Source organism: Solanum stenotomum, chromosome 7, assembly GCF_019186545.1.
Source record: "Solanum stenotomum isolate F172 chromosome 7, ASM1918654v1, whole genome shotgun sequence".
NCBI lineage: Eukaryota > Viridiplantae > Streptophyta > Magnoliopsida > Solanales > Solanaceae > Solanum > Solanum stenotomum.
Genome location: NC_064288.1, coordinates 55,941,031 through 55,956,168, shown reverse-complemented (window position 1 = coordinate 55,956,168; position 15,138 = coordinate 55,941,031). Strand labels below are relative to the sequence as shown.

Sequence of the window (15,138 nt, the reverse complement as noted above, 5' to 3'; positions counted from 1 at the left end):
CACCAAGTTTGGAGCCCAATAGAGTCGATTAAACAAATTTCGAATAATTAATAAACTAACACACACCAAATACTTTGAAAAATCCTAAATTCTTGTTTGTGATTCTGAAATATCAAATAATAATGTCAGTCACGACGAAATAATAAGTATAATTTATCAGATTATTTCAGATGGACGTACCAAATTTGAAGACAGAAAGAAAAAGAAAATTATACTAAAGAGAAGATGTATCTTTATACTTGAAAAAGGACCAATTCTACCTCTATATTTTGCATGTACATTTGGCTCCTTTAGGACAAAACTCATATTTAAACATTAGGCTAACAATAAGAGTCCATTCATTTTAAAAAGTACAACGAAGGATAAATATAAATGTTTTTAGAGCCGTAGAGGAAATTATATAAAATTCAACAAGTACTATTTATTTAAAGTTAAATGAGTCCTATTAGTTTAAACTCAAACCATTTAATATTAAAATATCGAAATTTTATCCAAAAAACAGCAAACATTAGATAGCACTAACAATCCTTTGTTGGCAAACTTGTAAGTACACAAAATCCAATAATTTAGTTTCCAATTTGAGAATTTCCTAACAAAGAGAGTCATAAATTAATTTTCTGAAAAAGCCAACTAATTTTATTAATTTAATTATAAAGAGTATTAGAGTACTATTTTTTTTTATAAAATAAATCAAACTATTTAGTACTACTATTTCAAATCAACAATGTACCAAATATTAGATAATAGTAAATATTCCATTTTGGGAAAGTTTTTTGTAAGTACACTAAATCCATTTTCAAAATTTTATCCTGTAATGTACCAACCACTTCTTAGGTTTAACTAAGTTGATTAGGAGTGATTATAAAATCAATGACTAATTTTAAAATCCCAAGTAAGTAAAATGAATTTAAGGTAAAAAATATTGTAATTAATAACTAATGTGATTGTACAGTGATTATCCTGTAATGTACCAACCACTACTTTCTTTTTTTTAAAAAAATTTAATTTTTTTAATCAGTAATGTAATAATCCATTTTTAGAAAACTTGTAGTTAATCCATTTTAGATTCCATTTAAGAATTTTCTAAAAAAGGTGGTCATGTTCTCTGAATCTAACTAGCGAATAATCAGAGACAACATAATTATTAATTATGACAAAGCACAATAATCCTATGTGACAATTTCCTAATTAGCTCAGTGTCCAAATCATTCTAAACACTATTTCTCTAACAATAATAATAATAATAATAATAATAATAATAATAATAATAATTTATGTTGATAGCGTAAAAAAACAGTAAATTGTAATTGTCTTTTATATTATCAACTTATGTTTATTAAGATAACTTATCGTATTTTCAAGAGAATAAAATTTCACAATTTAATGAAATTTATTAGTAATAAATATTATTCAGACCTAGTTACTAAATTGTTGATTGGAAATTCAATTATTATTTTACGATAACTTGAAATTAAAACTATAAATAAGGTTATATGATCGGTCTTGGATACTCGAGTATGAAAGGCGACCCCAAGGTGATCTCATGATTCTACGAGATCGAGATGATGAAGTCAGCCTTTTTGAGAGATTTACTAAGTAGTATTTAATAACTAATGTGATTGTATAAATATTTTTTTCACGATATTTATGTTTTGAACTAATTTTTTTTATTTAAAAAAACACCTTTTTGTTCATACATTGGATTAATGAATTTGTATCCCTGAAATATCTATAAATAGTCGATTTTGAATTCATTTATCATTTTAACGTTAACTTAAGTTCATTTCATGAATTCATAAACCTCAACAATTGAACTCTCTTCTAAATTACATCAAACAAGGTACTATGATCGGTCTTTGATGCTCAGCTGTCACATTCGTCTTGTAGTTCTCACGGGAGTCGAGATGATGAAGTCAGTTTCTTTTTCAGAGATATACTTATAATTACTTAATTACAAATCTGACTGTGTAGATATTTTTTACGTTGTTCGAGTTTTGAACGTAAACTATTACAAAATAAATAAGAAAAAACACCCTTTTGTTCATACATTGGATTTGTATCTCCGAAATATCTATAAATAGTTGATTTTGAATTCCTTTCTCATTTTACGTTAACTTAAGTTCATTTCCGAAACTCATAAACCACATCAGTTGAATTCTCTTCTAAATTACATCAAACAAGGTACTATGATCGGTCTTTGATGCTCGACTGTCAATAACGTCTTGTAGTTCTTATGAAAGTCGAGATGATGAGGTCCGACCATGAATTTTTCGATAAAAAAAAAGAAAAGAAGATACCCTTTGAAACTACACGTGTGGTGGTAACTCTCACGTACTGATATCAGTTGACAACAGTCTTTGCCAGTTGCCAGTTGCCAGTTGCCATTTTCTCTAACTTTATATATAAATCCTCTTTTGCCTTATTTTCCTCCTTTCTGTCTTCGCACACTGGAAAAAAAACATATACTGCTTTGGCTTTAACTTAGATAGAAACGCCCAAAGCTGAGTTCTTGCAGCCATGGCTGGAAGAAAAAGAAGAAAAATGAAGTCGTAAGTCCTTCAAAGATTGAAACTTTATGAATCTTTATGTGTGTTTTCATGTTTTTTTCAGTTTTTTTTTTGGGTGTTTTGAGCTTAATTTGAGTGTAAAGACTTGAATTTTAATGAATTCTATATGGGTTTTTGATTTTGTTTATGTTTGATGTTTTTTGTTGTGTGGATCCAGCTTTGATTTCACTGTTTGAGTTGAAAGGTGTAGTCTTTTTACAAGTGATTGAGTTTTAAAGAATTCCCAAACCCCCCCACCCCCCAAACCCCACCCCCAAAGTTTTACAAGAGGTGGAAGAGAAATTGAGTTGAAATGGAATGAGTGGATTTAATTTATGTGGTGTTTTTTTTTAGTTTTGTTGTGTTTGAGGTGAATTTTGACAATTTTGGTGGATGCCCAAATTAGGGGTTTTATGAATTTATCACTTGATCTGTTTATCTGGGAATTTAAGGATGTCTATTTGTTAACCATTTTATACTTCAATTCAATCTGTTGTACTAAAAATGTTCCAAATTCATGTCACTTTTTGCATAAGATATCTGTGACTTTTTTAATGTTAGGGAATGGGCATATGTGATGTTGATGATGATGATTGATGACTTGTATAGCTGAATAAATGTTGCTGTTGGGTACTTGTGTGATCATTTGTTGGTCTTAAGAGTTATTCTTACTCTGATCAAAACAGTTTATAACGGTTCTGTTTTCCTAGTGGGAACATAACTGTTTATACAGATAGTCAAGTGTTTCGGTGTTGTTCTGACAGTTAATCAGCTTAATGTATGTTCAGTTTGTTAGATAATTTAGGATATGTCGGCTTTGATGTTGTCCTTTGTGTGTTAGAAGTTACTCTAAAAGCAGTATTTTTCGGTGTCAATGATGAAAGCTATCTGTAACTAGTTTAGGATTTTGTCGTCTTTGATGTTGCCCTTTGCGCGGGAGAAAAAAAAAGTAGAAATGTTCTTATTTTGATGCTGAAAGTCACCTGTAATTACCTGATTGAGGATATCTCCTTGTCGTCTTTGAGGTTTCCCTTTGCGCGGGAGAAAAAAAGCAGAATGTTTTGATTTTAATGCTCAAAGTCACCTGTAATTACCTGATTGAGGATATGTTTTTGTCGTCTTTGATGTTGTCCTTTGCGTGTGAGAAAAAAAAAAGAATGTTTTGGATTTTAATGCTGGAAGTCATGTGTAAACTGATTAAGGATATATGTCTTTGTCGTCTTTGATGTTGTCTGTCGCGTGTGAGAAGTTATTTAAAAGCAGTATTTTTTGGATTTGGTGCTTAAAGCGACCAGTAACGGTGTCGCCTTTGATGTTGTCCTTTGCGTGCGAGAAAAAAAGCTGAATGCTTTGGATTTTAATGCTGGAAGTCTCGTGTAACCTGATTAAGGGTATGTCTTTGTCGTCTTTGATGTTGTCCGTTGCGTGTGAGAAGTTACTCAAAAGCGAAAAGTAGAATGTTTTGGTCTTTGATGCTAAAGTTCACCGATACGTATCTGATTTAGGATTTGTCGTCTTTCATGTCGTCATTTGCGTGTGAGGAGTTACGCTTAAAGCAGAATGTTTTGGATTTAATGCGGAATGCCAACTGTAACCATCTTTATAATCATGTATATTAGTTATTGCTAAGGCTCTTAAGGGAAATGCCTCATCTGGTGTGTTTACACGCGGTGACACATTTGGATTCTGTTTTTGTTTCCCTCTTCTTCTTTTTGTAGTTATTGTTTCTTTTTTTTCAGAGTGCTTCGTCATACTTTCTATAGTATTTTCCATAATTTCTTCACTTCCGTTATTTCTTTTTCAATCTGTTTTGATATGCTTTCCTTGAGCCGAGTTTCTATCAAAAACAGCCTCTTTGCCTCCCAAGGTAGGGGTAAGGTCTGCATACACTTTGCCCTCCCTAGATCCCACTTGTGGGATTACAAGTGGGGTCACACTAGGTACGTTGTTGTTGTTGGGGCGAGAGTGGAAGTGGAGGTAATGTGTACTTTATATTTTGTGGATAACGTTAACTTTAAGGGTTCGGTATCTGTTTTTACTTTTTTATTTCACTATCCATTTTGAAACTAAAGATGACTTTTATATTTCTAGATTAGCTGCGACAGCTCCAAATAATGGTGCTGCTTCAAGTGAGGAGCGTGAAGAATCTGATGAGCAAAACTCATTATTTCGTGTACCGGTTGATATCCTAGAACAGATTCTCTGCCGGTTAAACTTGAAGGAAAATATCCTTGCTTCTGCTGTTTGCAAGCAATGGCTTGCTGCTGCCATTTCTGTAAGAGTTGCGAATAAACCACCTTGGCTTATGTTTTTCCCGAAATTCGGTGACTTGGTTGAATTCTATGACCCTTCAGTGAGGCAAACTTATTCTGTTGAGTTACCAGAGTTACGTGGCTCGAGGCTTTGCTATGCGAAGGATGGCTGGTTGCTGCTATACAAGCCCAGAAGTTTGCGTGTGTTCTTCTTCAATCCTTATACGAAGGACGTGATCAATTTGCCAGGACTAGAATTAACATACCAGATAGTTGCTTTTTCGGCAGCTCCAACATCCCCCGACTGTATTGTTTTCACAGTTAAGCATGTCAGCCCCACTTTGGTTGCAATTAGCACATGTAAACCAGGGGCAACTGAATGGACAACTGCCAATTACCAAAACCGTTTGCCATTTGTTAGCAGCATTTGGAATAAGTTAGTTTTCTGCAATGGTCTCTTTTATTGTCTGAGTCTTACTGGCTGGTTGGGAGTCTATGATCCAGAAGAACATACTTGGCTTGTTCGTGTGGTTCCACCTCCGAGATGCCCCGAGAACTTTTTCGTCAAAAATTGGTGGAAAGGAAAATTCATGGCCGAGCATAATGGAGATATCTATGTGATATACACTTGCTCTACTGCAAATCCGGTGGTATATAAGTTGGACCAAATAAATAAAATTTGGGTGGAGATGCAAACTTTAGGTGGTTTGACTCTTTTTGCTAGTTTCCTTTCATCCCAAGCAAGGACAGACATTCTTGGTGTGATGAGAAATAGTATTTATTTCTCTAAGGTTCGTTTTTATGGAAGGCGTTGCATATCCTATTCCCTTGATAAAAACAGATACTACCCGCGAAAGCAGTGTTACGATTGGGGAGAACAAGATCCTTTCGAGAGCATTTGGATTGATGCACCGCCGGACCTTTCAGCCTTTGCCTGAAAAGATTTGTGACAAAGGTACTATTCTTTTCTGTTGGATTTTTACTTCTTCTAGTCGTGAGGTTGAACATAAGAATATCTTTGCTTGACTGAAATCATAAACTGTTTATAACAGCATGCATGTCCAAGAAAGGACGTGTGTTACGGATATGTACTCAATCTTTAAGGATGTTTGATGAAGTTGTTGATTTTAAGATTAGTATGATAGCTAAGTGCATTTTTGTTGGTTTAAAATCAATTTCTATTTCATTAGTTGCTTTGACCCTCCAAAATTGTTGCTGCACCCGTATCGGATCCTCAAAAAGTGCATGTTTTTGGAGGATCCGACACACACCGGGAAGTCTTTTGAAGAGTCTAAGCAACTTGGCCTACGAGATCTCTATCTTTTGAAGGCTGAAACTTCACATCTTGCAAGTCACCTTAGGAAGTGTTTTTCTCGAGGCTAAAGTGTTCCTGGCTTAACCGAATGATATCTCATTTGGCAAAGTTTATAGTATTAAAGTATGGAACATTTTGTCATAAGCCCCCGTTGTCTATTCGAGAAGTTCCAAGGCAAAATCAAGTTTATGATATTTAAGGTGCTATAGCACGAGTTAATTGTATATCCCAATTAAAAGGATCCTAAAGCTCCAACTGATTGTGGATCCTTCTGTTATGTCTTTCTTTCTTCCTCAACTTTGCAAATGCTAGACTATGAAGGCATATGTTTGGCATCTGTAGACTCTAAATTAGGCAATTAAGAATATAACGGCAGCATGTAAGTGTGTTCGTAGTTCAGAGAAAGTATTGACATGTTGGATTGAGAGAGTTCCAGTTGGACATTATGGAAGATTGTGTTTCAATGACCAAGAGGCTCGGAGCTGTGTGTTACTATGTAACATCGGATCCTTCATTTGCCCTGACGTACAACGTCAAATGGATGTGGAATAAGTATGGGTACCTAGTTCAAATTCTTCAAACTACCTAGTTATTTTTTCTGAATGCGCTCTACTGCTTTCATTACTAATGACATGTTTTCTTCACTGCGTATTTCCTTCTTCATAACTACTTTGATTTTCTGCGTACACTCTACACTGGATATGTTGTTGTTGCATTGCAGATTGTCTTTTGGGACTACACTGGGTTTGTTGTAGTTGTTGTATGTCTTTCGTCAACTATTTCTTCATATTCAAAATTACTATATACTAACTTCTGGCTAATCATTTCTTCCAGGGCCTCAAATACAAGGTCCCTCTTCAAACGGCTTCATCGACCAGTTCTAGCGCTGCAGATGTAGTCAAGTAGCCACCTTGCTGCGGAAAAAGTGAAAACCGAACCGATGGTTCAGATGTATCACTAAATGTTGTCAAAGACCTGGAAGGCATGATAAAGAACAGGGTTCTAATCATGTTATCTCTCAATTTATAGTACTTTATAAGTTGTCATTGAACATTTTCTTTCAGTGTAGATAACATTTTAGGGTAATGTTGTAGTTGAATTTGTAGAAGTTTAATTCAAGCTGACTAAATAAGAGCTTTTTAGGTACTTCTATGTTCTGCTTCTTATTATCTTTCTGAGATTGATTGTTTATGATCTGGTTGTCTATACCCTTCGGGGTCGTTTGGTATGCGGAATGAGATAAGCAAGGATATCCCATGCGATTTGTAATCCCACCGTTTTTAGTTCAAACGGTGGGATAAAATAATTCTGGGATTAGCTAATATTTCAAACCAAACATGGGATAAAGTTGATCCTAAATTTTATTTTAGGATTATTATCCTTGTTGTTATCCCATGTACTAAATGACTCCTTCCTGTATGCATATGTTATTCTTACATCAGCTGATCTATGTTGCTCGAATTTGAGACACCGTAAACATTTTCGGATGATCCGAGCTGGTGACTCCTCTGGTGTATGTTGCTCATGAGACACTGTAAACATTTTTGGAGGATCCAAGCAATATAGCTGGTGACTCCTCTAGTGACGTATGTTGCTCGGATCCTCTAAAAATGGCATAGCGCCATATTAGATACGGATCCTCTAAAATTGGCATAGCGCCATATTAGATCCTCCAAAAGCAATCAGAAGTCCATAGCTTTTGAAGGATCCGGCACATATCATTGACATTGTTTGCTTGGATCCTCTGAAAATGGAATGGCACCATATCAGATCCTCGAAAAACTATCAGAAATGCATAGCTTTTGGAACAATTTGTGATCCAAGCAATTTTTTGAGTTTTGGGCTAAAAAACTCCGTTATGTATAGGCTAAACCTAAATTATATTCCTGTGATATAATAATGAACAAAAAAAAAACACCCCTTATCAGCAACTTCATAAGGAGGTTTTTTGTTCATTATTATATCACACGGATATAACCTACCTATTAATAAGGGATGTTTTTAGCCCAAAACTTTATTTTTTTAATGTTAAACCGTAAGGGCCGTTTGGTTATTGGTTATAGTTATCCAGGTATAAGTTATGCAGGTTTTGTTATGCATGGTTCAATTATGTTGGGTTTAGTTATGCGGGTATAAGTTATGTAGGTATTATTTAGTTATGAAGAGATTACACTACATGAATTACTAACTATTGAATATTGAATTTGTTGCAAGTTAATATAAATTCTCCCTCTTTTTGAATAAAAGATAAAAGAAAAATGGATTCTTCTTCTATACTCAAGTGGGCAATCTTTTTTTTTGGCTATTTTATTTTTATGTTTATAGCTTATAAAAAAATAAAATACCATTAACATATTGTAATAACTGTTTCTTTGATCAACTTGATATTTTAAATTTCCTCGCATCGATAATGCTATTTTTTGTGTCACCGAAGCTTTATTTAACAACGGGCTACTGTTGCTGCTTCCAATTTTCAAGTACATTATAAATTTATAATATCCAATTTTATATTATGTAAAATATTATGTCAATATGTTGATTAACATATGCGTCGAAGCAAATTTTAAAATTCTATTTGTAATATAAATAAATTATTACATTAGGATTTCAAATGAAAACAAATAAAAAATCATATGTATATAAAAAGAAATAGGAAACAAAAATAGTTAGGAAAATATAATAGTTATGTGGAATCTGGTGTCTCCCACACCGAGAAGGGTTGTCCTACTTGCCAAGGTAAGGACGACCATGAACTTTGAGGTGATTGGTGCTACGTTTTCTCTAATCAGTGCATCGCCGATCTAACGCAAGTTCGAAGGACGCAAGCTGAGGGTTTGCTTGGGGACCAGAAATGGTTCTCAAGTGCCGGCCATGTCCATGGTGTAGGCTCGGGTCGTGACATCAGATCTCACAACTAACATCATCACCCTCATGTTGCCAATTTTTTTTCTCAAAAATCTTTATGAGAACCTCCGTATTGAGTTAGGGAACCTTCACGTATACTCACACCATTTTTTTCGTACCCATTTCCTCATTTACAGGCCCTTTTTTAGAAATCACGCAAATTCCTTAATTTTTCGTGTATTAGCCCATGGATCTGACGCCTGGAGCGCCCAATATTTTTTTCTCAAAAAACTTTATTAGGACCTCTGTATTGAGTTGGGGAACCTTCACGTACACTTACACAATTTTTTTCGCGCCCATATCCGCATTTACAGGTCCTTTTCTAGGAATCGTGCAAATTCCTCAATTTTTCGTGTGGATTAGCCCATAGATCTGACGCCCGGAGCACCCAAAATTTTTTACACAATTTTTTTTTGAGGACCTCTGAATTAAGTTGGGGAACCTTCACGTATACTCGCACCATTCTTTTCGCACAAATTTTCGTATTTTTAGGCCCTTTTTTAGGAATCGCGCAAATTTCTCAATTTTTCGTGTGTATTAGCCCATGGATCTGGTTCCCAAAGCACCCAAAAAAAATTCTCAAAATTTCTTATGAGCATCTCCGTATTGAGTTGGGGAACCTTCACGTATATTCGCACCATTTTTTTCGCGTCCATTTTTATATTTACAGGCCCTTTTTTAGGAATCACGCAAATTCCCCAATTTTTTCGTGTATATTAGCTCATGGATCTGGCGCACGAAGCACCCAAAATTTTTTTCACAAAAAACTTTATGAGGACCTCCATATTGAGTTGGGGAACTTTCCATATACTCACACCATTTTTTCGCGTCCATTTCCGCATTTGCAGGTCATTTTTTAAGAGTTGAGCAAATTCTTTAATTTTTCGTGTGTATTAGCCAATGGATCTGGCGGCCGAGTAACCCATTTTTTTCTCAAAAGACTTTACGAGACCTCCGTATTGAATTGGGAACCTTCATATATAATCACACCATTTTTTCGAGCCCATTTCCTCAGTTACTGTTTTTTTAGGATTCACGCAAATTTCTAAAATTTTCGTGTGTATTAACCCATGAATTTGGCGCCCGGAGCACCCAAATTTTTATTCTCAAAAAACTTTATGAGGACCTCCGTATTGAGTTGCGGAACCTTTATGTATACTCATACCATTTTTTCGTGCACATTTTCGTATTTACAGGCCTTTTTTTAAGGAATCACGTAAATTTCTCAATTTTTCGTGTGTATTAGCCTGCCCGAAGCACCCAAAATTATTTTTCTCAAAAAACATTATGAGAACCTCCGTATTGAGTTGGGGAATCTTCACGTATACTTACACCATTTTTGTCGCACCCATTTTCTCATTTATAGGCCCTTTCTAGGAATCGCGCAAATTCTCAAATTTTCGTGTGTATTAACCCATGGATCTAGCGCCCGGAGCATCGCAAATATTTTTCTCAAAAAACTTTATGAGGACCTCTGTATTGAGTTGGGGAACCTTCACATATACTTACACCATATTTTTCGCGCCCATTTCTGTATTTACAAGCCCTATTTTAGGAATCGCGCATATTCCTCAATTTTTCTTGAGTATTAGCCCATGGATCCGACTCTCGAAAGCACCCAAACTTTTTTTCTTAGAAATCTTTATGAGGACCTCGTATTGAGTTGGGGAACCTTCACGTATACTCACACAATTTTTTCGCGCCCATTTCCTTATTTGCAGGCCCTTTATTAAAAATCGCGCAAATTCCTCAATTTTTTTGTGTATTATCCCATTGATCTGGCGCCCGGAGCACCCAAAATTTTTTCTCAAAAAACTTTATGAGTACCTCTTTATTGAGTTGGGGAACCTTCACGTATACTCATACCATTTTTTTCGCGCCCATTTTCACATGTATATGCCCTTCTTTAGTAATCGCACAAATTCCTCAATTATTCGTGTGTATTAGCCCATATATCTGGAGCTCGGAGCACCCAAATTCTTTTTTCACCAAAAACTTTGTGAGGACCTCTGAATTAAGTTGGGGAACCTTTACGAATACTCACACCATTTTTTTCACGCTCATTTAAGCATTTTGTTGACCCTTTTTTAGGAATCGCGCATATTCCTCAATTTTGTGTGTATATATTAGCCTACGAATTTGGCGCCTGGAGCACCCAAAATTTTTTTTCTCAAAAACTTTATGAGGACCTCCGTATTGAGTTGGGGAACCGCCACGTATACTCACACAAAATTTTCACGCCTATTTCCGCATTTACAAGCCATTTTTTAGGGATCGCGCAAATTCCTTAATTTTTCTTGTGTAATTGCCCATGGATCCGGCGCCCGGAGCACCTATACTTCTTTTCTAAAAAACCTTTATGAGTACCACCGTATTGAGTTGGGAAACCTTAATATATACTCATACCTTTTTTTCACAGACATTTCCGCATTTACATGCCCTTTTTTAGAAATCGCACAAATTCCTCAATTTTTCGTATGTATTACCATAGATCTGGCTCCTCGAGCACCCAAAATTTTATTCTCAAAATTTTTTATGACGACCTCTATATTGAGTTAGGTAACATTCACGTATACTCACACCATTTTTGTCGCCCATTTCCTTATTTATAGGCCCTTTTTTAGGAATCGTGCAAATTCTTCAATTTTTCGTGTATATTAGCCCTCAGATTTGGCTACGTAGCACCCAAACTTTTTTTCTTAAATTTTTTTATGAGGACCTACGTATTGAGTGGGGAAACCTTCACGTATACTCAAACCATTTTTTTTGCGTCCATTTCCGCATTTACAAGTCCTTTTTTAAGAATCACACAAATTCCTCAATTTTTAGTGTGTATTAGCCCATGGATCCGACTCTTAAAGAACCCAATTTTTTTTCTCAAAAGACATTACGAGGACCTCTATATTGAGCTGGAGAACCTTCACGTATAGTGACACTTTTTTTTTTCACCCATTTCCTCATTTACAAGTCTTTTTTTAGAAATTGCGCAAATTCTTCAAATTTTCGTGTGTATTTGCCCATGAATTTGGCACCCGGAGCACAAAATTTTTTTTCTCAAAAAACTTTATTAGGACCTCTGTATTGTGTTGGAGAACCATCACGTGTACTCACACTATTTTTTGTTGCCCATTTCCTTATTCAGAAGTCCGTTTTAGGAATCGCGCAAATTCCTCAATTTGTCGTGTGTATTAATTAGTCCATGGATCTGGGGCCCGGAGCAGCCAAATTATTTTTCACAAAAAACTTTATGAGGTACTCTGTATTACGTTGGGGAACCTTCAAGAATACTCACACCTTTTTTTTCGCGTTCATTTTCGTATTTACAGGCCCTTTTTTAGGAATTGCGTAAATTCCTAAATTTTTTGTGTGTATTAGCTCATCAATCTGGCGCTCAGAATACACAATTTTTTTTTGTCAAAAGGCTTTATGAGGACATCCGTGTTGAGTTGGGGATCCTTCACCTATACTCACACAATTTTTTCTCGCACATTTCTGAATTTACAGGCCCTTTTTTAGGAATCGCGCAAATTTCTCAATTTTTCATCTGTATTAGCCCATGGATTCGAAATTCGGAGCACCCATACTTTGTTTCTCAAAAAGCTCTATGAGGACCTCTATATTGAGTTAAGGAACTTTCACGTATACTCACACTATTGTTTTTTTTGGAAAATATATTTGGACTGGTTTAAGAGTCGCCACTTAATTTTTAAGAAAAATCAAGAAAACTATTCATTTTCACAAGACTAAAACAGGAATCTAGTGAAAACTTGTAAAAGGGTTCGATGTTCTTATTAACATTCTGGGAAAGTTTTAAAAGAACCTAGAATATCCACTAATGTGATTATCCGACAATTAATTATTTGGCTAAAATAATTTAACTTAATTTAAATTGCAAAATTTGAGTTGTTTTATAGTTAGAACTATTTTAAAGGGAAAAAGGGAAGTACTTAAATATTATCTAAGTGAGCTAATTTTGCAAAAAATGTTCTTTTAAGTTTTGCTAAGCAATGACTGATTCGGTTAAATTATTAAGTCAAAATAGGCGTCTTCCGGGGATTTGAACTTTTCGACCCTAAGATTAACAACAAATACTAGCAAGCCAAACAAACACAGTAAAGTAAAGAGGGAAAGAAGGTTGGACCCAAATCTGGTTTCTGTTCGCCTGGACCAGTATTTGGGCCCATTTTCGTTTTGGGCCTTTGGCCCATTTGAGTCATCTGCACCTGTCCTAAACTAACATAAAAATAAAAATATTATTTGGGCCTTAGGCCCAATTTCACCTGTCCTAAATTCTAGCAAGATAATAGATAAATGGGCTTAGGCCCAAAAGTAACAAAATACAATTTGAATTAAGAGTGGGCCCAATCTTTTCAACTTCTCGATCTGTTACTTCTTTCAACTTCGGGACCTGTTCATCAACTTTTATAAGTTACTGACTTGATAAAGGTGGAATTGGGCATCCAGGGCCCAATAGGAAAATGTAAGGAAATGAGTCCACCACGGACTCGGAAGGAATTCATATAACAAACAAAAGAGGGAACATTAGTATTCGAAATAATAAAACAAATGAGACATAATTCGATGAGACAGAATTCAATTACAATGAAAAGTCACTTAAGAAATCCAAATTAGACCGAAACATACAATCCCAAAGAAAACCAAATGAACCAAATTAATAATGACGCGATTAATGAACGAATTGCAACATTAACAGTAGCACACATATATGAATTTTTTACCCAAGAAAGTGCAAATTAACACATAATCCCATCCGAGAGAATCGTGCAGTGACACATGGACGACAATAATTTTAAAAGAAAAATAAATAGAACACAATAGGCACTTAAATAATTATGCTGACTAATGACACATATACAAAATGACAAAGATGGAGAAACAAAGATAAAATTGTTCATTACAGTACCTTTCAGTGATTAGAGGAATATAGGAACAATATACATATTTGTCCCAACATAAGAATTAACAAAGCATAAATTATAATATCCCCAACATGGAATAGCACAACAGAGAAAAGTGATAACTAGAGAGGTTATAAACAACAAATAAAAAATAAGAATTGGTTAACATATACCACATGCTTCCAAAATTTTCTTAAGGGGATTAGTTAGAACTAACATGGCCAAGTCTTAACAGGGGAATACATAATAGCAAAATATAAAATAAATATAAACACAAATAGAAGGAAACAACATCCTAATGGATGATACCATCATACAATAACACCGAAACATGGCAAATAGTAAAGCTAAACAACCATATTTTGGCCAAAATATACCACTAAACTGAAAACTGGACTTCTAGGACAAACGAATAGCCATGAATATTGACACGCTGGTTTGAGATGCCCAAACCAAACAAATATAACAAGAAGGGAAGAGCAGTTGCGACTTAGGGTGTGTTTGGTATGAAGGAAAACATTTTCCGAAAATGTTTTCCAATTTTCTCATGTTTGGTTGGATTAAATGTTTTGGAAAATGTTTTCCAAATCAACTCATTTTCCTCAAATTTAAGGAAAATGACTTCCCTTCAAAACTTAAGGAAAACATTTTCCAAAACTTTCTTCCAACTTTCAATTAAAAAAAAAAATTGTTGAAAAAATCAATTTATTTGGTCCCTACCCTCAAACCATCCCCCCCTCCCCCAAAAAAAATAATAACTTAAAGTTTGTTTTTAAATTAAATATTTTTACCCCACCCCCTACGACCACCCCTCCCAAAAAAATATTAAAAGTTGTTTTTAAAAGATATTTCTAATTTCAATTTTTTATTTTTTTACACCCCCCACCTCCTACCCTCGCCCCCCTCCCCCAGCCCCCTATCCCACCCTGTTCAAAAGGAAAAAAAATTTAAGTTTGTTTTTAAAAAACATTATTTCATTTTTTCATCCTTACCCTCGACCCCCTACCCTAGCCCCCACCCACTCCCCAAAAAAAATTTAAGTTTGTTTTTAAAAAATATTTTCGACTTTAAAATTTCATTTTTCCACCCATACCCTGGACCCCCCCACCCCCACCCACCTACCCACCCCCCAAAAAAAATTAAGTTTGTTTTTAAAAAATATTTTCGACTTTAAAATTTCATTTTTCCACCCATACCCTGGA

The 15,138-nt window shown here is 34.9% G+C and overlaps 2 protein-coding genes across 2 annotated transcripts in view; one reads left to right on the top strand and one right to left on the bottom strand.

Annotated features, from left to right (window-relative positions):
* The window catches only part of LOC125871638 (kirola-like), a 219,939-nt gene that overhangs the window by 160,760 nt on the left and 44,041 nt on the right, over window positions 1–15,138 (bottom strand). The gene's annotated exons all lie outside the window — the stretch shown is intronic.
* On the top strand, window positions 2,399–7,252 carry LOC125871624 (F-box/kelch-repeat protein At1g57790-like). Its single transcript, XM_049552255.1, has 3 exons — window positions 2,399–2,549; window positions 4,638–5,753; window positions 6,948–7,252. Exons 1-2 carry the CDS (start codon window positions 2,518–2,520, stop codon window positions 5,734–5,736), a joined length of 1,131 nt encoding a protein of 376 aa, XP_049408212.1. The 5' UTR covers window positions 2,399–2,517; the 3' UTR covers window positions 5,737–5,753; window positions 6,948–7,252.